This window comes from Ipomoea nil, unplaced genomic scaffold, assembly GCF_001879475.1.
Source record: "Ipomoea nil cultivar Tokyo-kokei standard unplaced genomic scaffold, Asagao_1.1 scaffold3198, whole genome shotgun sequence".
Lineage (NCBI taxonomy): Eukaryota > Viridiplantae > Streptophyta > Magnoliopsida > Solanales > Convolvulaceae > Ipomoea > Ipomoea nil.
Genome location: NW_017619626.1, coordinates 26,496 through 50,359, shown reverse-complemented (window position 1 = coordinate 50,359; position 23,864 = coordinate 26,496). Strand labels below are relative to the sequence as shown.

The following is a 23,864-nucleotide window of genomic DNA, read 5'->3' as shown; positions in this document are numbered from 1 at the left end:
CAATTAGATGGAGGACCAAATCATGTCAAAATTGCAAACTTAAGAACTTAATTGGGTGAAATTGAAAGTTGAGGACCAATTTGTGAATTTAGCTATAGTCGAGGGACCATTTTGGGTATTTACTCTACAAAAAATTCAAATATCAGCAATTCAGCATTCAGCATAATACCAATCAACATCTTCCTGTGAACAAAAAAACCATAATCATAACGTCTATTCAGCCTTCAGCACTCAGCAGTTCAGCTTTCATGATCTTCCTGTACAAGTGTGTGTAAAGACAAAACACAAGTTAAATATAACCAATTAAATACTTTGGGGATTGGGGCTGTTGGGCAGAAAAGTTTAACTATGGAAGGCTCAGATTGCTATGTTTTCAGACAATGGTGGAAGCATCATCATAGCCAAATTAGTAAAGACTAAAGAGAAATAACATACTGAGCAGTGAGCACTTGAGAATAAGGGACTAAGGTAGAGTGACTGTTATTACCAGATGAGATGACATTCATATAAGCAGTAGGCTGATACTGCTGGGGTCATACTTATCATAGGCTTAGACAGCAACAAATCCAACAATTGAATTGTTAGTTAGTTACCAAGCCATTAATCCATAGGCAGCAACAAATCCAACAAATCCAACAATTGAAAATAAAATCAGAATTAAGTGTAAATAAAACATTACAGAAATGGTAGGAAGGGGAAAACCAGCAGCACCAAATCTTGTGGTTCCAAATCGACTTACTCCAGTAGCCAAGTCTGCAAAGTGCAAATTGAAAGTTAGAAACAAATAAATTAGAATTTGAATGCAAAGTTAAAAAGGTAAAAACAGAATGACAAATTTAAATAAATTACCTTGTTCAAGCTTTTCAACATCATCAATATTTTCCTCAACCTTAACTGGTTGATTTGGTAACCTCATCCAGTCTTGTGCACATACTAAGGCCTCCACAATTTTAGGAGTTAGAGAACTCCTAAATGCATCTAATACCCTCCCACTAGTACTAAATGTACTTTCCGAGGCAACAGTGGAAATAGGAACTGCTAGGATATCCCTTGCCATTTTGGAGAGAGTAGGAAACCTCTCACTATTTAGCTTCCACCACCTAAGGATATCAAAGTCAGGAGTGTCCTCCACAATTTTTTCACTTAAATAGACTTGAAGTTCTGTTTCTTTATAGCTTCCACTAGCCTCCATTTTTTGCCTTTTTAGTTTGTTCTTTAACATATTTTGAGGTCTACCAATTGTGGTATGAGACTGGATAGGAGGCACATCTGGTTGGCTACCAGAAGATGAATCAGAAGATGATTGTTGCACATTGACAGAGTAGGTTGCTGCATAGTCACCAAACAATTCTACCATGGCAGCTTGGACATTCTCTAAATACTTCTTCCCATTATCTTTACCATACAGTTCCTCAAACTGGTATGACATATATTCCAACTTATCTCTTGGGTCCAAGATATTGGCAAAGAAGATCAATGAATTCATTTTTTCAGGATCTCCCCAATACTTTTCAAATTTAGTTTTCATTTGGGATCCCATAACCTAAGAAAACAATGAATTAAATACAAATAGCCAAACACAAATTCATAAATAATCATATTAACCACTGAAAATGATAAAATCATTACCTCTGTAGCACTACCAGCAACAATCATGCTACTCAACATGCAACTCAAATTAGATATCTCACTGAAGAAATTGTTAGAGGTGACATATAGAGAACCAGAGTTTCTAATTGTCATCTCATAAAACCCTTTCAACAGAACTACCAAACATTCAACAGATGTCCAGTCAAGAAAAGAAGGGACAGAATCACCCATATCAGCAGCAAATGAGGGCTCATTCAATGAATATGCATCAAACACAACCTTGTATTGTATGACAGTGCTAAGCATCATGTAGGTGCTGTTCCATCTTGTTGGAACATCTAGTTGTAAAGAACTTTTGGCTTCCACCCCAAGCAGTTCTGCAAGATCTCTGAATTTTTTTAGTCTTGCAGGTGAGTTCCTCATCCATCTAACAGAATCCCTCACCTTCTTAACAGAACTATCTGCAAACCTAACCCATCCTGGACCACCAAGTTTAAAATGTGGGCTATGCACCTCATGTGAATGTACTTACTCTTAACAGTGGTTGCACCCCATGACAACAATTTGGACTTAAAAAACCCATAGCAGTATCATTGGAAGAAGCATTATCTACAGTGACAGAAAAAACATCCCTAATCCCCCAGTCAATCAAACAACTCTCTAATGCCTTAGCTATATGCTCACCCATGTGAGAAGAAATAGGGACAAAGGATATGATTTTCTTATTCAGCTTCCACTGATCATATATGAAATGGGCTGTAATGCACATATAATTGATCCGGCAGAGGTCCAGGTATCAGTAGTCAAACTGACCCTTTGAGTGTTAAGTCTAAACAGCTTCTTAAGGTTTAATCTTTCATCAAGGTACGTAAATTTGGTAAATGTCCCTTGAAATTGTCCACCTAGAAGGTATACAAAATCTAGGGCAAGCAACCAAAATAAACCTTTTAAACCCTTGCCCCTCCACAAACCTAAATGGAAGCTCATCAATAATTATCATCTCACATAATGCCCTCCTAATGGCTTCCTGATTGAAAACCCAAGTCCCTAACTCCCCAACAACCCCTTCAGAACCCCCTTGAGTATCAAATGTTGTCACAGCAGTGAAAGTAAGCAGTGAGTTCCTAGTCTCCTTAGAGTGTGGATTTTTTAGACAGGCATACATATGATTTCTTAAAGAGGTAGTGTCATGCTTTTTACTCTCAGATTGATAGAATTTAGCACAGTATATACATTTCCCCTTTATTACTTTGTTTTCAGAATCATAGATCTTTTCAAAATGTTCCCAGACCTTAGATCTAGACTCCACGTTCTTCCTCTTCTTTGCAGGAACAGCAGGATTAACCTCAGGCTGCTGAGGAGCATTTGTCTCAGTGCCTAGGGTTACTCCTCCAGGCCCCTCCTCAGTTGAGGGTGGAAGTCCAGATTGAGTCATTTGAGTGGCACTTTCCATCTACAAAGATGGGTACCAGTTTTCACTTTTCAGTTTGTGTGAGTGTGACATAACACTAGAACAATTATTAATAAACAATTAAACATACAAAGATATCCAGAATCAGACACAGTAGTTACTAGTTTCTGTCGTCATTTTTCCAGATTTAACAATTAGCAATTAAGGGTCATACATCCATAAACTGATAAACATAATAACATATACAATTAAACAAACAAATCCAGATTCAGGAATTCACTACAGATCATCATTATCTGTATTTGAGTTAAATGTTAAGGGCTTCCACCACTAAATGGAAATTCTCACACTGGAGATTTCACATTTAAGCCTTTAACTCGGATTGGTAGATTACAAATTTACAAGGCAGAAAATCCAGATTTCACAAAATCAACACTTAGAAATCAATTTCTAAAAGGCTTCCACCAATAAATGAAATAATGGCATAATATATGAATATATCACCAAATATTCATCACAGTAGAAGAGACAGAACACAATACATCTCAGTATCTCACATAAATCAAGATATATAAAACTAGGGTTTTCGATTTCACAATGCTTTCTCAAAATATTCACCACATATCATCATAATAATATAATATAACACAAAGCCACAAACATTTTCTTAATATAAACTAGGGTTTACGATTTACTTGATTTCTCCCAAATAATCCCCGGAGAACAAGAGCTTCTAATCACCAGTTCACCACGGCTTCCACCACTTAGACTCTCAGAGACAGAGAGTAAGAGATTAGAGATTGCAACGCTTCGATTCTGAGAAGCCTGAGATTAGACAATAGAGATTAAGAGATTAGAGATTACAGATTAGAAAGTAAGAGATTAGAGATTAGAGAAATAGAGAGTAAGATATTAGAGGCTTACAGATTTACAGAATCGGAGATGAGTGACTGAGTGAGAGAACTGGGACTCTGAAAGAGTGAGAGTCTGAGAGAGTTGAGAGTGAGAGTCGAGAGTCGAGAGTCGAGAGATGAGATCTCAAACCCTAGGTCAGCTGCGCAGATGGGAGAATGAAGACCAGGTTGGTGGAAGGCATGTATATATACCTTGATGGAACGACGCCGTTTAGCACATAGCCTTAGTGAACCCTAGGATAGTTCGGATATTCGGACGGGTCGGTTGGAAAAATATCATACCCCACCCGAACCCTCTTAACCGACGACGTTTTGAATAGCGGATCGGGTATGGAGAGTTGGGTTCGGGTAGTGCCGGTTTGGTCTCTCTCGGTCGTCGGGTCGGTCAGTTTGCTCGGGTGGATCGGGTTGTGCACAGGCCTAGTATCAAAGTGCCCACAATGAACCACTCTCACATTGTGACTGTCAGGACTCAATCTGATCTCTGGATCCATATATTACAAACGATGACTTCTTGCTCCCTGTGTGGTGTGGCTCGATCGATTGAAAGGAACTCAGAACTTATTTTCACTACAAAAGTTAGTTCAGATTTAATTGAAATTTTATCGTATTGACTCGAATTTTCATCAATAACCAATGTGGGACGTATCAAGCCGGCAGTGAGGCAGAGCCTTAAATGAGTCTTGCTTTGTAAACTAGTTTGTGGGAACACTGTAGTATATGTATATGAACTGGCATTCATTTCTGCGACTGACGTGCAGCTCGGTCCTACCTGTTCTTAGATTCATTCCCCCCTTCATGCAATTTCAGAATGAATATGTATATATGCTATCTAGCTCTTTAGTATATAAATAATATGTTAAAATAATAAAAGAATCCATCCATTATATTTCTTTATTCTTTATTATTCTATTAGATTGGAAATGATTGAAAAGATGATAAACACTGGCCTATGAAACCTGATAGATCAGATAGGATGAGGATTTGCCATTCTGGGTAACTGATTCCAGCAAGCTACTACATCAGGTTGACTTCTGCTGCTTCAATATCTGGTTTACCATGCATATATTCATCCAAAAAGTTATCAAAGTGCAAAAAAATGTATATTATATATGTTTGTTTGGCAACAACTTGGAGAGTTGAGTCCAGCATTCTGCTGTCAAAACGTAGCACTAATAACTGCTACACAAGTATAAAGAAATAAAATTGTTCATTTACTACATACTAATTATAACTTTTAACGTAATGGTAAGCGCTTGATTTGACATTTGGTATCAGAGCAGGTCACAGTGACAATATAATGTTATATCTGAGTAAAAAACCTTGGTTTATGATCAAGATTGTCATGATGTTTCCAACCATTAGTTGAAGAAAACAGGATGTTGGTGGTTGCAGTTAGGAGATGTTTGTGGAATATAATATTGGGAAAAAAATTAGTGTAAAATAGATGGGTGTGAGCGTTAGGTGAGAAAGAGATGAGAGAGGCTTGAAGAAGGAAACACAAGGGGACAACCCCATCTGAAGGTGATGGACATCCATATAGCCAACCCACACTACTCTCAACACTTGAAATATAATAATATTGGCCATTTATTAGTCAATGTCTCATCTCTCTCTTCTTCAATTCAATTCTCAATTATTTTTATTATTATTAGTTCTCTTTTTAGCTAAATGCATGTGTGGGCACTTGGCCCCTAAAGCTTACCCTCAATATTCTCCATTTTAACTAATCATCATGTGATCTTGTCTCTCTCCCCTCAAATCATCATCTTCCTTAGCTTAATGGCTTAGCTTCACCATATTTCATATCTTTAACACAAAGGAACTGTTCAATTCAATGTTCCTAGCTAGCTCTCTCATGCACCTTACAATAGAGGAAATGAAAATTAAAAATGGGATTTTGAGTGTTATGGTAGATCTAATGTTAGGAGTTTGAATGTCTTTACAAACAAATTTGATTGTGAGTTGTGAGGTTCAAATACAATGTATTTGTAAATGTTTACTCCTTTTTGTTAGAATGATTTCTCATTTCTGGGTGTAGTAGTATAATATTCGATATAATTAGTAACTAAAGATTTTAATATTAATAATCAGTTGGTTGGCGTGACTGGTCGTGCACTCTCATCTTTTAAGAGAGGTCGGGAGTTTAAACCTCCTCTCATATAGAAAAATCAATCTGGTCAGCGTCCTACGATTAGGGCCAGCTTAGAACACCTCATGGCATGATATAAAAAAAAAAATTAATATTCATCGATATGGTAGACTTTCCTTGTATTTTATTAATGCAAACAATTAAGTTAAGAAATATTACCAAGTTGTATATGAATGCAATAATGATGTGTATATATGTATATACTCTCTAAGATCATACTGATAAGGAGGCCTTTTTTGTTGCTTCTCCCTTATCCAAAATCTCTACTGTTTGGGATATAATGTTCATTCAATAAAGCCATATCATACCCCATATATTACACCTTATTTGGTGCATAGAATTTGGGTGTCACTTCCTATTATTTATTATATTCAATCCAAAGTCTATAGTGCCTACATACTCGGATATAATATAATATTCATATGTTTATCATGCATTATAAACAGTAATATCTGAATAAAAATATTTTACATCACAAATTAAAATAAAAAGTATCATATAATACATTTGATATCACGCATAACGTGAGTATAATTAATGTTAAGTGGGTGCCAACGTATATAGATTTTTCTTTTCATTAGTGAAATTGTACTTTGTGAGAATATTCTCCTCTCCTAACACACAAACATGGCATGTGAGATTTATGGACCTATCAATTTCTATATAGTATTGGGAGGATATGGAGAGTGCATTTTCTTGACATTGATAGCAAGCCATGCTGTTGGGAGAATTGAATAGTGTTGATGACCCATATATGTATGTGCGTTTCTTGTACATCTACTTCAATTAGTTATATGATTATTTGGATTATATTTATAATTTATGTATGTAATGTTAACATTTTGTTGGTCTTGTGTCTCAATCTAATAAATGATGTCTTTTAACTTGGTATCCATTTGCCACTTGTGTAATACTAATAATGGGAACACTAACTTTTGTGTGGGGATCGTCGTCTTTGACTCTCGGATAAGATAAATATCAAATGTACAATTTTTTTTTTTTAACAAAAATGTAATATTTTAAAGGAAAATGATATATGAAATCTAAAGAGAAATTCTCAAAGCATGTCGGTGATTTTTTTATATTAGAGAAAGGAAGTAATAAAAATTGAGGCTCACTTTTTTTTTTTTTTTTTTTGGATGAATAAGAACATGTCATGTAAGTATGGAGTAAAAAATGGAGTAAAATTATGTGTAGTATTATTCTATTTATTATGACTTATGAGTTAATAAATATTACATTTTTTTACTCAAAAATATTACGGAGTATTTAGTTTGTTCATTGAAAAGTACTAGTGAAGATGTAATACTTGTTAACCTATAAAAAAAATATTACAGAATATATATTTTTTATTTTAAAAAAAAAATATTACATATTTGAGATTCATCTCACAAGAAACAATATCACACACGACCCCTCCAAAAAACAAAAAAACAAAAAACAAAAAAAAAAAAAAAAAAACAAGTATAAACTATATTACAATTAATTTAAAATTTAAAGTTAATACAAAAATGACTAAATATATTTAATAATAATAAGTTAATTACAAGTGTTTTAAATGAATGAAAATTAAATACTTCCTCTACTACATTCTACATGTTTCATTTACTATTCATTGGTCAATCAACTCTTCTTTCTTTAATTATTTTCTTAGAATTTTAAATTTAATTTTTTGTGGTGTTTAATAGTAGTTTTAACATAAATTTTAAATATATAAATTTTAGGGAAAATGGCACTTTTCCCCCCTTTGTTATATACTTATAGTACTTTTTCTCCCTAAATTATTTAAGTGGCAGTTTTTTCCCCTGATATATTAAATGGACATATTTACCCTTAAAATAAATATTTCATTTATTTTTCTTCTCCAAAATAAAATACATTAAGTGTTAAATTTAGAATATTTTAAAAATAAAAAAATAAAATTTTAAAAGAAAGTTTGAACCAACTGTTCAAATTGGATCCAAAATCGTGAACCGATGGTTCAAAATAAAACTCAAATCGCGATTATATATACTTATATGTGAGAGCCAATATAAATGCGGAAAAAAAACATACACTATTTGCAAATATTATAATTCTAAGGGAAAATGGCACTTTTTCCCCCTGAGTTATATACTTATAGCATTTTTTTCCCCCTAAGTTATAGAAGTGGCTGTTTTTCCCCCTGAAATGTTAAATGGACATATTTACCCTTAAACTAAATATTTAATTTATTTTTTTCTCCAACAAATTATGACCATAATTTGGTTCAAACTAAACAAACACTATAGCAACCAAACCGAAATATTCCAATTACAATTTAGAATCGAAATTCGATATTTAGAGTTTATTAAAATCGTGAACCGGAACGGACGGTTCATGTTCCGAAAAAAAATAAAATACATTTATTGTTGAATTTAGACTATTTTAAAATAAAAAATAAAATTTTAAAATAAAGATGGTTCAAAACCGCGAATCAGATCCAGAACCGCCGGTTCACGGTTCAAGATTCAATTTTTTGATACATAATTTTAATAAATTGACATTTAAATATTGGGTTCTAGATCTGAATTATAACCGTAAACTATTAATTCGATTGCTTTAGTATCCGATTCAATTCGAATCGAACCGTGGTCATCCCTACGTATACGCAATAATTTGTTGGAGTAGTAAAATAAATAAAATGTTTACTTTAAGGGTATAAATGTCAATTTAATATATAAGGGGGGAAAAAGCACCACTTTTAGAATAATTTAGGAGGCTAATGTGCTTACCTAAATAATTGAGGGGAGGAAAGTGCTATAAGTATATAACTCAGGGGTAAAAAGTGCCATTTTCCCTAATTCTAATTTAAGCTATTGCTAGTAGTTGTTCCGATTTGAACCTCCGGTTCACGGTTCAGGATCCATTTTTTTCAGTTCACGATTTTAATAAACGGAAACCCAAATATTGGGTTATGTTATGAATCATAACCGAAATTTTTTAATTTGATTGCTATAGTGTTTGGTTCAGTTCGAACCGAACCGTAATCATCCCTACGTATAAGCAATAATTTGGTGAAGAAGAGAAATAAATAAATTTGTTTTAAGGGTAGAAATGTCCATTTAATATTATCAGGGAGAAAACCGCCACTTCTATAATAAAATATTACAAAACAATTAAATTGTAAATAGCTTCAGTCAAACTCCTTGTTAATCAAATCAGACATATAAAATGAGACGTAATGAGTATATTCTTATATGAAAAACTTATGATAATCCATTCAAAATTACTTCTAACAAAGATTGATATTCTAAAATATTCATTCACCTTTTTAAGTTGAGGAAATTGAAAAGTAATAGAAAACTTGGCTGTGAAGAAAAAATGGAGAAAAACATTGTGAAAGGGGATAAGAAAAGGATGAGAGCAGGGGTGGGGCCTCAGAATGTGATGCCTATAAGTTGTCAATTCTTTTTATCCAAACATCATTCAATTAGTCCGAAGTTAGATAGCAATATTTAATACGAAAATTTGTAACTGATCTTCCTTACAAATATATCAATTATCAATGTTATTTTTTTCTTCGTTTGTTCTCCTTCTACCAACAACAATATTTCTTCTTCTTTCCATTAGGGGAAGACAATATACGTCACATTTTGAAAATTGAGGGATTATATTTACACCACAAATAATTCAAGGGTGACATTGATAATTGACATATTTGTGAAGACATAAATACAATTTTCCGTACTTATTTTGTCGTGTCTATTCGTTTTTGTTTATTTATAAAATATGTATTCTGTAAAAGTTAAACATATAGCTGTAATAGCTCAGTTGGTTAGAGCGTGTGGCTGTTAACCACAAGGTCGGAGGTTCAAGCCCTCCTTCTAGCGAAATATTTTGATTTTTTTGAACCGTACAAGAACACGCCCTCCTCCTAGCGAAATATATCTGATTCTTTTGAACCGTATAAGAACACGAATAAATCATAACATTAATCAAAATTAGTGTGAATTTATATATTTATGTGGTCCAATGATACCCGGATTGGACTTCCATTATGAAGGTTGTGAGTTCAAGCCTTAATGGAGGCGTTATTAGCTCTTTGTGTTTCAGTAGGTTGAGAAAGTATATGAACAGATACTACAATGTAATAGAGCTAGTAACATTCAAAAAAAAAAAAATTAAAACCTAGCTGAATTTTTAAATTTTGTAACAACTTAAACTGAAGCTAAATTAATATTTTAAATTTTGTAACAACTTAAACCGAAGCTAAATTAATATTTTAAATTTTAATTTCAGTTGGGTTAATTTAAATTAAATTCACTCAACTCGATTTATTTTGATGCACACTCCTTACATACGGTACTTCTCTCATACCTAATTGTCTTGAGGCAAATTAGTGTGAATTTATATATTTCGATTTTACCTTAAATTAATCAAAATTTAATTGAATTTAAAATGTGATAACTTAAATCGAAGCTATATTAATATTTTAAATATGACTTGGTCTAATTTAAATCAATCTCACTCAATTCATTTTGAATGTGCATTCCTTACATGGTACTTCGCTCGTATCTAATTATTTTGAGGTAGTGAGAGTTACCTCAGCATTGTTGAATCATATCATACTATTTACATCCCTCACATATGTCCCTTTGAGTAAAATAGTAATTGAGGGCCTTTCAAAGTTGCTCGACTCGACTCGACTCTTTCTTCTTTTTTTTTTTTTTTTTTGACCAGTACCACATTTTATAAAATGATTATTTGTAATAATATACTTTTCAATAGCCCCATTTTATTTTGTATAAACATATTGGAGGTGTTTGATAATTAGCTTATAGTTGATAACTGATAACCGATTGTGTTAATTATTTTGACAGCTAGTATTATTAGCGGTTTGTAGAAAAATATTTGATAAATCAATAAATAACATGTAAAATGACTTTAAATGATATAATTATATTATTATATTTATTGAATTGTCTTTAAATTATTTTTAGTTTTATGTATAAATTTTAAAATAAGTTTATTTTTATAATAATAATTATTGTTGTTGTTGTTTTTAATTTCACTGTTGTTATTTATTACTTTGTATTATTTTTTTATTAAATAAAATTAATTCAATATTGAAAATGTAAATTTGAGTATCAATTGATACTAAAATATGCTCCAAATAGAATTTTATTTGCAACTTATTGGGTCAAAGTATCTACGAAGTCTCTGTACTTATAGGTTTTGTTTAATTTAGTCATTATACTTTTATTTTATTTAATTTAGTCCATGTACTTTAAAAAATGGTGCAATTAAGGATAATAGTTAACGGTTTCAATATTACCGTTAACTTAGGTTACGTGACGCGGACGATATTTATATTCCTACTCATATATTACTTTATAAATATTTAAAATTAATTATTTTTACCACTAATATATTAAATTAGTATGTCCAAACTAAATAATTACTACCATGTTTCTAATAAGATTTGGATAATTGTCATTAGTTTCACCACTTTTTAAAGTAGAGGGAATAAATTGAATAGAATAAAGGTACAAGGACTAAATTGAACAAAATACTATAGTACAGGGATTTCATAGGGTACTTTGACCCAACTTATTGACATCAATTAGTTAATTCAAAAAACTGTTTACCGCGGCGATAGTGTGGGAATTATGTCTAAAGTGGGCAGATTCCTTGTGCGCACCGGCATTTGGCCATGTTCGCTGAATTATTAAGTCACCGTGATTTACACCCTCCCAAATGCTCTGTCGGGCCGGGGTGTGGAGGGCCCTTAGGGTTGAGAATTCAACCTTTTGGGAGAAGAAAAACTCTTTACCAAACATTTATGTAATTTGTTTGATTGATCAGACAACTAAAATTCCTCAAATAACTCAGAAGTTAGTTGATAAGTTATTTATCAAACACTCCATTATATGACAACAATATTTTTTTTTGGCTCTTTTGTGGCTCTCGAGGGATACTACATTGTAATAGAGTCATAATACTAAAATAATAATAATAATAATAATAATAATAATAATAATAATAATAAATAAATAAAAAGCTTGCTACCATAAGGTGTCGAAAATGAGAGTATGAAATGAAAAAAAAAAAATTGATAAAAATTATGACCCCTATTATATTAAACAATCAAAGCATGTCACATCATAAATGGTAGAAAATGAGAATGTAAAATGATGATACAAGTAAAATTACTCATTATTTGGCATGCCCCTCCCATTCAGAGTTTTTTCCTAAATAAATGAAGACTTAAAAGTTAAAACTACTCTTATTTAGGAAGAAACTCTTCAACTCCTTTAGCATCTCCATTCTCTCTGTGTCCATTTTCAGGTTTTCTAATTTTAAATCTTTAAAAATAAAAGTATTCTTAAATTTTTTTTAAAAAGTTTTCAACTTGTTAGATTAACTCTAATGGCCTGTTTGGTTGGGCGTAATTTGGCTGAAGTTGAATTGCAATTCAGTGAAAGTCACAATTATGCTGTTTGGTTGGAGAGAATTGCAATTCCCTCTTTTTGCTGAATTGCAATTCATGGACACCCCCTATGAATTGCAATTCGGTGGTTGTGGAAAAAGGAAAAAGGAAAAAGGAATGAAATGACAAAAGTACCCTTAATTATTACTACTATTATTATTACACAAGAATATTTTAGTCTTTATATCACTTCTTTTATTCCCTACCCAATAATTCTATTCATCCCTCCCAAACAATGTAATTTGAATTCCTAATTTATTCACACCTTATTCTTTTCCCACCGAATTGCAAGTCCTTTCCACCATAATTCCTTACTCCCAACCAAACGCTCTGTAAATTATCAAAATTTTTTGCCCCAAAAGGTTAAAAGCCCCCCACACTATGGCGGGTTGGGCATAACCTCCACATTGTTCTGAGTTTCGAACATTGGACTTTTGTCCTAAACATTGTTTGCCGAACCAGTGAACTAAATTTGTACAAACAATACCTAAAATATCTATCAGAGTAATTGGAGGAGGTAAATCTTGAATGGTCTCTCTATTAGGTATTTACCTTTTGCATGTACACTTTATGTACAAACAATATTAGGGTGATAGATCAAACCAATTAAGCTAGTTTCTGGAGCTATTTTTTTAAAAAAATATGTCCCTATGTAAACAATTGGTATTGTTGAATCCCGTTTTTGTTGGCACATCTAAAAAAAGGAATGGTTTTGACTATTGTTGGCATGCATATTTGGTATCCTTAAAGACCCCCGTTCTTGTTTTCCCGTTCACCGTACCGTCGAACCAGACATTCTCACATGGAGTCTGTAGCGGTGGAGTAGTGGGAAGGAGAGCGAAGTGGTCCACACCGCCTGTCCCCACCGGTTTTTCCCTTCCTTCCAATCAACACATTCTTCATTGCATTCCCATTTCCCCTCTCCTATAAAACTCATTGCTTTCTTTCTTTTCCTCTCATCAGAACAACGGATCAGAGTCGAGACTTGACTGGTTTGCTTTTCCTTCGCCTGAGAATTACGTCAGCGACTACCTACCGGAACTGTGACAATGCTTCGCTGCGCGCAGTCTTCGCCTGAGAATAATAATGTTTCCTACTCCGCCGCCGATTTGAGCGTACTGGAAAGGCAGAGGGCCATTTTCCAGCGTCTTTACCAGCCCATTATTCATGACAATCACCTCGCCGGCGCCGGGGCTCCGGCCCCGGAGAATCCCTTTCCGGCGTTGCTAGACGGTAATTTGACTAACTTGGCGTCGCTCTGGCACGCCGAGGAAAACTCCCCGAACGCCGTCGTGGACGTGCATGGGAGAGAAACCGGGAAATTGTCGCGTTCCAGTTCATCTATAACGGCGGCGGCGGTACCGACGTCGTCAAAAGCAAACGACCAAAACGCCACCCCCGGCGGCGGCAGAGCTAACGGAACCGCGACGTCGACGAGAAAGAGGAAAGCAGAGGTTTGGGCCCTTCAACTTCAAACCCCGCCGGAATTCAAAATAATTAATCAAGCAAACGTAAAGATTCTTCTCTCTTCTTTTTGACAGCATTGCTTGGAAGATAAGAAATGGGAAGGAGAAACCACCGACGTTCAATCAGAAATCACCGTGAAATGCGAACGGGAGACTTCCGGAAGCTCTGCTTCCAAAGAGAACAAGAAATCCTCCGGCGGCTCCGGCGAAGACGTTCAAAAATCTGATTACATTCACGTCAGAGCTCGCCGTGGCCAAGCCACCGACAGCCATAGCTTAGCAGAGAGAGTGAGTACTGCAAACCACTAAACTTAACCATAAAACTTACAATTCAATTCATAAAATCCCTGAAAATATAACCAAATAAAGTTATAACAATTACGTTGGCAATAATGTTGCAGGCAAGAAGGGAGAAAATTAGCAAGAAAATGAAGTGCCTACAGGATTTAGTTCCGGGGTGTAACAAAGTGGTCGGAAAAGCAGGAATGCTAGACGAAATCATTAACTACGTTCAATCTCTTCAGAAACAAGTCGAGGTAATTAATCATCGTATATGTTAATTACCTAGTACTGGCAACACGTACATTTCTGGAATTACTAGACCCTTAATTAATGTTTGTGTATTATTGTGAACTGCAGTTCTTGTCTATGAAACTAGCGGCCTTGAACCCCAGGCTGGAATTCAACATGGATAACTTATTTCCAAAAGAGGTATATATATATATATACTGATTACGATCTTGTTTGATTTTCAAGATTGGGTTTTTAATTTGACTGTCTGATACTGACTTTTTCCATGGCGGCGCTTAATTTTAATCATTGAAGCTACCGGCGTACATGGGCAGCTTTCCGGCGGCGGCGGCGGCTATGCCGTTAGAAGCAGTTAATGCAGCATTCCTCCACTACAATCCGTTGCAACAGTTTGCTACAGCCACCAGCCGCGGCGGCGCCGCCAGCATGGAAACTGATATGGTTAGATCAGACGTACAGATAATGTTGCCCCACCACCAAAGAAAAGAAAATAATCCATCTGAATCCATCCCGGAGGCCTACCTCGATTCCTCATATTTTCCGGTAAGTTCCGGCACTCTCCGGCCGGCCTACTGTACAAATATCTTTTTACTATGTTAAGGGTGTTTGGCAATTAGTTATAAGGGATGTAGAAAAAGTGCATGTTTGGTAAATTAACGGGCTCTGATACCAAATTGAAGCATGTACTTCATCTCAACTAAAAACCTAAGCTAAGCTGATAGTTGAATTGCACATTAATGGTTATATGCTCAAACATACTCTAACAGATCGTCTGGCATTAATTGCAGCAGCTGCAAGGTTGGGAAAGTGAGTGCTGGCAAACCCCTTTTAATGGCAGCTTTCACTGATTAGGAAACCATGAATTGAAGGTGGCACTCATCATCATCATCTTCTTCATTTACCCTATTTATCCGAGGTTGAAAGTGCAGAATAATCTTGAGATAGAGTACAGCGTTCTTGAAGATTATCGATTAACAACACTATATCATCTTTTTCTTTTTTTTTTTTGTTTCTCATTAAAATTCTTTTCTGCCTAGCTTCGAGTTTTGACCGATTGAGCAGATGAATTTGTATGCATGTATAGCCCATATATGTTGCAAAATGTCACTGATGCAGTATGTAATAAACTATAATTTGGTTATATATGTATGTATTTTCTTGGTATCAATACACAATTTTACACCGTAAAGGACGCAAGTAATTATGTATATGAAATTATCATCTGGATGTATGGTTGGAGGCGAAAAAGGATAAGTGACAATGCAAGATGGCAATGGTTAAGTGGTCCAATTTGCATTTTTTTGTGTGAATGGATTGCTTGTTTGGTCTGCTTTCTATGGAGTACAGACCACATTGCATTAATTATTCCAATGGGGCAATCCACCTAAAATACCATTGTTTCTTTTGAATTGACTACTAACCTTTTATTGCACATGACAACCATACAAAATGTTGATCAACACCATGCCCCAACCTCCTTCACTGCACATTATTTCTGTTGCATTCTATTCCTGCTATCCCAATTCAAATTTCATGGAATATAATATTGCTTCCCCAACTTGATTATGGTTTACCCAATATGAAAAACAACACAGGTCTTCAATTTTGATCATTATATTTCTCTATCGAGGCACCGATAATGTCTCAAATCCTAAATTTACAGAAATAACTTGAAATTTGTATCATTCACTATTCATTATTAAGGATTGTGATTATACTTTTGATAGGACCTCATTTATTTATAAAAATAGGGTCACAAAAATTTAAAAATCGACCCGAATAATCAGTCAGATTGGGAGAGGTCTCACCATAGCTTCCCAACTTGGATTAAGGACCCACCCCGAAAGGCTTAAAGATTAAGGATAGAGGCGGAAGTAGGAAGGGGCGGGCGGCGGGACCAGGGTGCTCCCGCTGCTGGTAGAATTCCAGTGAGGTAGGGTTGGATGACAGCTCAATCCATCAGCTTCAACACTGTGGGCCGGGTGCTTTAGGCCCACCAAGTTGCACTACATTGGTGGGCCTCTCTTTTGTGCATTGGTTTGTTAGTGAGAGGGAAATTTGAGGTAGAAAACTTTTTTTGTTGTTTTTATTTTTATCCCAACAAGATTGAGAGGGACGTTTCTCAAGTGAAAATTAATTGCAAGTTCTTGTGTGATTGTGGATTATTATATTAAATAAAAACGGGATTTATGTTGTGTACATCCTAAATAGTGGTTGAACAACAGTTATACCCATGGACCCGGGTTTACTAAGTGGATTTGGGTTCAAAATACATAATTTACATACTGAATGTACGCAATTTGAATTACGAACATTCGGTATGTAAATTGTGTATTTTTGGACCCAAGTCTACCTTGTTCACAAAATAATTTGCCGTAGTTGAACTGGTTATGTTTTTCCTAGTATCCCAATGTTATTTTTCTCTTTTAATTTTATATTAAATGGCTCATCCCTTAATATGGCATTATCCGTCTTTTTTTTTTTTAAACACTCACGGTGTTGTTTGATCATGTGACCATCTATTTGGAATAGTAACAGATGTCATCACACTACATAGTAATTTGTACATTATCAGTCATTTAAAACAATGAAAAGTTGTTATTTTTCTTTGAGTGAATTTCATTTTTGGTCTTACTGTTATATGGGCATTTCCAATTTTAATCCACCTTAATTTTTTTGCCACTTTATAACCACTATTATTGAATGTGTTCCACTTTTAGCCACTTTTAGTCCCACCGTTAGTATTTCCATCAAGAGGCCGTGTAATCTAGGGATATTTTGACATTTCTTCTCATACAAGGCTATGTTTGACTAAAGAAATGAGAACATTGAACCTAAAACCTAAGAAACCTCGTCGGCCTATGTTGGAACGAACGAAACAATGTAGCTTTAGCTTCCCATTCTCGTTGTTTGAAGAGCCATCTTCGAATATCGGAAGAGGAGGACAAAGCGCCTGGATTAAAAGAGAAGAGACAAATATAAAAAGACCAAAATACCCTTTGATTATACGGCCTCTTGACGGAAATATTAACGGTGGACTAAAAGTGGAACACATTCAATAACAGTGGTTGTAAAGTGGCAAAAAAAAATTAAAGTGGACTGAAATTGGAAATGCCCCTATAACAGTAGGACCAAAAATGGAATTCACTCTTTGATACCCATAAATTGTTGACACTTACCAAATTAATTATATATGGGGATCTATGCAATTATTAAATACAATTTTTTTATAAAAAAAAAAAAGTGTATAAAATTTTTTATTTTTTATTTTTAAAAGGTCAAATTATGAGACAATTTTAAACAAGTTCATAGAAAAGTAAATAAGTGTACAGATTGATTGAGGGTAAAACACAATCCTCATTCTCAAAGTGTATAAACATTATTAACATTTAACAACCCCTAGAGGAACTTAGGAATCTTCTAGCTACAAAATACAAATTTTGTAGGCCATCTAGTCTAAGATTTTTGTAATTTATTTGTTTTGGATCTTTTTTTCTCTATATATCAAAAGAAATTAATAAGTGGTAATTTTAACAAGAAAATATGATATAACTACTATTAGTTTGTAATTTATTACAAATATATCTTCAAAAAAAAAAAAAAAAAAAGCAGCATGTATTTTAATTTAGATTTCTTTTCTACAAATCTTATTATCTTCTGTATCTTCATTCAAGTTAAAGAAAATTAGCTCTAAATATGTAATTTATAGACCTTTAAAAACCTATTCCAATTCATATATTAAGTGCCTTGTCTTCAACTAAATTATAATATTATTATGAAATGAAACATTAAAAATAATGTTAGTGTAAATACAAACCCTATGGCTTTAACATCAAACTATAGATGTCATTTAAACTTGCCATCAAATATAATCAATCGAACAGTAATAATGAAGAATGCTTTGAATAGCTTGGAGCTATCAAAGCTGAGAGAGACTTTGTTAAATTACAAAGAGTTAACTCCAGCAATGATCCTCTGACTATATTGATTTTTTAAAATTAGTCTCCAGTTTTTAATTTGGACAATTTACGTCCCTTGATTTTCAATTTCTTTCCAATTGGAGTCCTTTCGTCAGATTACAGTAAAGTGGACATTAAATGAAAGGGTAAAGTAGTCATTTCATCTCCCTAATGTATAATTCTTCGTATTTCTTCCTTGTATATGCGACTTCGGACATCAGATTCACTTAATTGTTTAATCCCTAATGGAATTTTGTTCTTCGAGTGGATTTAGGGATTAAGCAATTAAGTGAATCTGATGTCCGAAGACGCGCATACAAGGGAGAAATACGAAGAATTATACATTAGGCATGGTAGGATATATACCCCGAGTCCGTGTTCCCGCTTATAGTCGGGTCGGGGTCAAGCAGTTCGGTACCTGATCTACGGGTTGAGGTAAAATGAAACGGGTCAAACCCGCCACCTCCTTGCCCCTATAAAAGGGCTTCTAGCCCTCCAACTGAGGGGACTCCTTCCCTCTCCACTCTCTCTCACTTCAAAGTGCTCTACCTTCTCTCTACAAAACTACAAGAATATCAATAAAAGAAGACTTGAGCTACATTCTATTGTCTACTATGTTCTTCATACATACGGTACATACATTCTACGAGTACAACCGAGAATTAGTACCATCATTTTGGCACCGTCTATGGGGATCAAACCCACGACCACGTGGTATTTCCTTGGCTGAAATTTTTTCCCACTGAGTTTTTTATTAGCCTAAGGTTTTTAACTAGGTAATCGGCGCATGTCACGAACCGCGTAACCTGTTTTTCCAGCCCGAACCCTTTCTCGTTAACTCGTTGTTAGGGCACGGACTTTGGGGGGGGGGGGGGTTCTTGATAGGATATATACCCCGGGTCCGTTTTCCCGCTTATAGTCGGGTCGGGGTCAAGCGGTTCGGTCCCGGTCTACGGGTTGAGGTAAAAGGAAACGGGTCAAACCCGCCACCTCCTTGCCCCTATAAAAAGGCTTCTAGCCCTCCAACTGAGGGGACTCCTTCCCTCTCCACTCTCTCTCACTTCAAAGTGCTCTCTCTACAAAACTACAAGAATATCAATAAAAGAAGACTTGAGCTACATTCTATTGTCTACTATGTTCTTCATACATACGGTACATACATTCTACGAGTACAACCGAGAATTATTACCATCATTTTGGCGCCGTCTGTGGGGATCGAACCCACGACCACGTGGTATTTCCTTGGCTGAAATTTTTTCCCACTGGGTTTTTTATTACCCTAAGATTTTTAACGAGGCAACCGGCGCATGTCACGGACCGCGTAACCAGTTTTTCCAGCCCGAACCCTTCCTTGTTAACTCGTCGTTAGGGCACAGACTGAGAGGGCTTCTTGGTAGGATATATACCCCTGGTCCGTGTTCCCGCTTATAGTCGGGTCGGGGTCAAGCGGTTCGGTCCCGATCTACGGGTTGAGGTAAAAGGAAACGGGTCAAACCCTTTCATTTAAAGTCCGAAGTCGCGCATACAAGGGAGAAATACGAATAATTATACATTAAGCAGATGAAATGACTACTTTACCCTTTCATTTAAAGTCCAATTTACCGTAATTTGACGAAAGGACTTCAATTGGAAAGAAATTGAAAGTCAAGGGTCGTAAAGTGTCCAAATTAAAAGTCGATGACTAATTTTGAAAAATCAATATAGTCGGAGGACCATTGCTGAAATTAGCTCAATTACAAAGATAATACTTATACTAGCTACTTCTTATAATGTGCAAAATGGTTACAAATAAGGCAATTACGCTTGTCCTCTGTGCTCGTGCCTACTACAATGCCTTCTGGCATGTATCGTCACATAATATACTGAACATAACTAATTCTGATGTCATTCTAGCCATTCGACTTTTTTTTGGACGTATATGATTCAGCTACTTGTTCGGCTATCGTCTTGTTTTGCTTTGGATATTGGCTATGTTTGATAAATGACAGATCCGCAAAACATGATTGGTAAAGCAACGGTTTAGAACAGCGGTTGCTCCAAACCGCTACTTTTGCAAACAAAATGCAGCGTTTGCAGTTAGCGTTGTGGGAGAAATTAAATTTCCCTAAAACGCCCCTGATTATTAAAAAAAAAAATGATTTGATGCCAGCTTGCCGAGCGTACAACTTGCTAGTAATTGCCCCAAGAAGTAATACTCGTAATTTATAATTTATAATATAATTATCTCTATTTAACTTAAAAATAAATCCTGTTTAATATACAAAACTATCAAGTATCAACCCTAATTTGATGAAAGCGAGAGAAGAAAGAATGAAAAGGAAAGGCAGAGAAGGATAGAAACGTGAGGCAGAGAAAAAGAGAAAAATAGCTTAGTTGTTCATGGCTGAAGCTAAAGAAAAAAATGAATAGAAAAAAACATGATAGGGGAGGAGAACCAGCGCAGCTTGATTGCTACTTGCAGAAAATTGATGGCGATCCATAAAATAATTAAAATTATTTTTTAGATATTATGTACTATTTTCAAGAAAGGGACTTTATTCATAATCCATTTTCTGCATGTAAATTACTCACAACACATTATAGTTGGATTGAAAATGTTCATAGCAGAGAGTTAGCAGCTAAAGAAGTAGTAATAATTTATGGCCAATGGATATACTTCATAGATAGTAAGCATAATTCAAGATTCTGAAGCAACAAAAAGCAAGAGATGTTCATCATTTACAAACCACCTGAAAATCATTCACAGGCTGGTTTTGTGTCAAAGCTGCTCAAGCAGATTGCAAAAGCATGGAAAGCGGAGAGCGGGTAGCGATAATCCATGGTGAAGATATCTTTTCCAATCTTTCCGAATTGCAGGATTACCTTCTCCTGTTCTGCAGCGGGTATGTTGTGAGAAGGATCCACAGCGGCCACGAGCTGAAAATTCTTGACAGATGCCACCGTGACACGGCCTTTAAAATTTAAGCACCAGCATTGTAACTGTTCGTGCCATCGAGGGGCCTTGTTTTTAAGCATAAGGGGCTCTTGAGAAGGTGGTTCTGGCACGAGAGAACCTGAATGTCCAGGGGAGCTGGAATCCATGTTTGGATCCTTAGCTTTCGAGACTGGTGTGTGAGAAGGCCTGTCATCGAGAAACTGCGAGAATGATGTTGGTGTAGGAGCTGTGCCTCCCTCCTGAATAGAGGTGACGGGGATAGAGTGCATAACACATTGCATTCTCCTAGGCCCTCTGGTGCGAAGGACATTGAGCTCGTAGGAAATAGTGGCAATGCTGTAGTTACAAGCAGATACTCCTCTAGGAGACACTTGTTTAGAATGGAATCTTCGACTAAGCTGAGTGTGCTGAACCACTGAATCATGTGTGGTGGGTTGGCTATCATATATGGTGAACTTGGTACCAAGAAAGTTAGACCTGCTCAAATTGCTCCAATATCAGTTATAGAACAACCAAAATACAAAAGCTTTTTACTTTTTTTCTATCATAGAAAGATTGTTCTGTGGCCTGTGGGGTGGAGGGGTAAGCAGAGAGTTCTTGATGGGCAGACAGAAATATAAGAAAACTTGCCTCAGCTTCCCAAGATAAGTGTTGCTGGCTCGTGAAAATTCATCTGCAACCAATGATATGACAAAGTCCGTGCTTGTTGCCCGTCTGATCTTCTTGGCTGCCAGCAATAATTTATCACTCGCATCCTCAGCTGTCAAGTGGTAAGAAGGTTAGCAGTATACCTTACAGGAACTTTACCAGAATCCTCCTTGCAGAGCTCTCCATATTACTAATATCATGACTTACATATATAGATAGAATTTCAGCATAAGATACATACTTTCAGGTAGACAGGTGCATATTTTCATCACATACAATCCTCACAGACAGTATTCATTTGATAAGATTCAAAAGTAGGAAATTATAGAAGCTAAGGAAACATTTCAATCTAGAACATAATAACTTACATGGAGTCAAACCAAAGTAGAGGCGATAAATCGAAGTAGCTCTATCTCTTTTGATAAAGCATTGGATAGGAGATTCACGGGGTCCGGGCTGTTGCAAGATATAGAGAAGAACATGTATTCCTATCAGTTTCATTTTGTGTCTTTAACAGTCAGATGACAAAACAGCATAACAGTTAAGCAAGCAGGCAGCTACCTGTTTAAGCGAAATAGGATGTGTAAGCTTCCCACATTCCTCGGGAGTCTTGACAATCTCCTTAGTGATTTCTCTCCATGACTTGCAAACAGAAGCACAGGAGACGAGCACAGTCCGAGCAGGCCATGATGTCTCACTCTCTTCAACCCTCCGAACTATATCCAGAAGCAATTCTGGGGGTAAATTTGCCCACTGGCCTTGCTCAATTGGATCAGAAGGCGCCACATCGGGCGCTATATGTGACCGTGTCCTGCTTCGCCAATGCCTCCCTTCTGACCCTCTCCTGGATATGCTCCCTATCCCATCTTTCATCTCCTTCAGCTCGCGCACAATGCTCTTGAACGACATGTTGTCTGATCATATCAATCAAGCCTTTTCCTTTAATCATGTGATTCAAAATGAAAAATAAATCAGAAGTTGAAACCAATCTTATTAATTTCCGTTACACTTCAGGAAATCAGACTGCTCTTTCTCAAAAACGAAACTTTAACTCATCTTTGTCCCGTTAACCACATGTTTTCGGGGCTTTTCAGAGTTAGATCTGAATATCTGATAGAAAAGTTTCAAACTTTCTACTCATTTTTAACTAGAACTAGAACACATTAAAATAGAAAACTGATCTTTTAGCTAAATCAAAGCAACGCTGTTTCACGTAATCAGGAATTATCCCATTGAAACTGTTCACATTTGCAAAATCGATCTATTCGAAAGCCTAGACCTCGCAGGACAATGCGATAAACGGAAAGAAAAATAACCTAGAAACCAAACCGAGCTAACCCTAGCTTGACATGACATTAGAAGAAACCAGTTCGTATTAATTAAAGATTAAAGAAGAGATGAAAACAGAAAAAGAACAAACTTCGCAGCTGGAAATATAAATACTGAAAACAAAAACATAAAAAATAAAAAAAAAAAATGCGAAATTCATCGGGACAAGAGTGAGGTAAAGACGGTGGACCTCGGAAAGAAAATAACGAAGAGATCGATCAGAAAACGCAAGAGATCGCGGAAGAAAACGGTTAGATCGGAGAAGCACGGCCAATGCAGACCGTGTTCTCTGGCGGAACAGTGAATCGGCTACGCATTGTTATTATGTTCCGTTCGGATTTCACATCGCCGGAGCCACAGCTGCTGCTGCCACCACTAAAACCAACCGCCTTCTCTTCCGCCGCCGTCCGGTGAAAAGGAAAGAAGGGATCTCAGACCAAAAGGACAAGACAGCTCCTCTCTCTCTCTCTCTTTCTCT

General features: G+C 35.6%; 3 protein-coding genes and 1 non-coding gene across 8 annotated transcripts; 2 read left to right on the top strand and 2 right to left on the bottom strand.

Annotated features, from left to right (window-relative positions):
- Window positions 1–217: 217 nt before the first annotated feature.
- LOC109168383 (zinc finger BED domain-containing protein RICESLEEPER 2-like) lies at window positions 218–3,043 on the bottom strand. Its single transcript, XM_019317394.1, has 8 exons — window positions 2,596–3,043; window positions 2,404–2,492; window positions 2,170–2,326; window positions 1,630–2,069; window positions 850–1,543; window positions 680–753; window positions 436–524; window positions 218–257 (listed from the first exon to the last, which is right to left on the bottom strand). Exons 1-8 carry the CDS (start codon window positions 3,041–3,043, stop codon window positions 218–220), a joined length of 2,031 nt encoding a protein of 676 aa, XP_019172939.1.
- Window positions 3,044–9,844: 6,801 nt separating this feature from the next.
- On the top strand, window positions 9,845–9,918 carry TRNAN-GUU. Its single transcript has one exon. It is a non-coding gene; the product is annotated as a tRNA-Asn (tRNA).
- Window positions 9,919–13,251: 3,333 nt separating this feature from the next.
- On the top strand, window positions 13,252–15,690 carry LOC109168381 (transcription factor BEE 2-like). Of its 5 annotated transcripts, none has more exons than XM_019317392.1 (7): window positions 13,256–13,972; window positions 14,060–14,272; window positions 14,386–14,520; window positions 14,624–14,695; window positions 14,810–14,961; window positions 14,998–15,058; window positions 15,307–15,690. In XM_019317392.1, the coding sequence occupies exons 1-7, from the start codon at window positions 13,568–13,570 to the stop codon at window positions 15,361–15,363; spliced, it is 1,095 nt and encodes a 364-aa protein (XP_019172937.1). In that variant the 5' UTR covers window positions 13,256–13,567; the 3' UTR covers window positions 15,364–15,690. The 5 variants fall into 5 exon arrangements, with proteins under 5 accessions (XP_019172934.1, XP_019172933.1, XP_019172937.1 ...); XM_019317390.1 differs by having other exon boundaries at window positions 13,258–13,972; window positions 15,304–15,690; XM_019317389.1 differs by having other exon boundaries at window positions 13,252–13,972; window positions 14,069–14,272; window positions 14,810–15,058; window positions 15,304–15,690.
- A 5,412-nt stretch (window positions 15,691–21,102) lies between these two features.
- Window positions 21,103–23,864, bottom strand: LOC109168384 (tubby-like F-box protein 5). The gene is made up of 5 exons (XM_019317395.1): window positions 23,576–23,864; window positions 22,619–22,994; window positions 22,426–22,513; window positions 22,040–22,169; window positions 21,103–21,886 (listed from the first exon to the last, which is right to left on the bottom strand). Exons 2-5 carry the CDS (start codon window positions 22,964–22,966, stop codon window positions 21,211–21,213), a joined length of 1,242 nt encoding a protein of 413 aa, XP_019172940.1. The 5' UTR covers window positions 22,967–22,994; window positions 23,576–23,864; the 3' UTR covers window positions 21,103–21,210.

Coding starts and splice junctions, on each gene's coding strand:
- LOC109168383 (XM_019317394.1), bottom strand. CDS start 3,043: ATGGAAAGTGCCACTCAAATGACTCAATCTGGACTTCCACCCTCAACT. Junction 2,327..2,403: donor TTAGACTTAACACTCAAAGG/GTCAGTTTGACT, acceptor ATATATGATCAG/TGGAAGCTGAATAAGAAAAT. Junction 1,544..1,629: donor TTGCTGGTAGTGCTACAGAG/GTAATGATTTTA, acceptor TTGTTTTCTTAG/GTTATGGGATCCCAAATGAA.
- LOC109168381 (XM_019317387.1), top strand. CDS start 13,568: ATGCTTCGCTGCGCGCAGTCTTCGCCTGAGAATAATAATGTTTCCTAC. Junction 14,273..14,385: donor GCCATAGCTTAGCAGAGAGA/GTGAGTACTGCA, acceptor ATAATGTTGCAG/GCAAGAAGGGAGAAAATTAG. Junction 14,521..14,623: donor CTCTTCAGAAACAAGTCGAG/GTAATTAATCAT, acceptor TGTGAACTGCAG/TTCTTGTCTATGAAACTAGC.
- LOC109168384 (XM_019317395.1), bottom strand. CDS start 22,966: ATGTCGTTCAAGAGCATTGTGCGCGAGCTGAAGGAGATGAAAGATGGG. Junction 22,514..22,618: donor ATCCTATTTCGCTTAAACAG/GTAGCTGCCTGC, acceptor ATCTTGCAACAG/CCCGGACCCCGTGAATCTCC. Junction 21,887..22,039: donor ACTTATCTTGGGAAGCTGAG/GCAAGTTTTCTT, acceptor CAATTTGAGCAG/GTCTAACTTTCTTGGTACCA.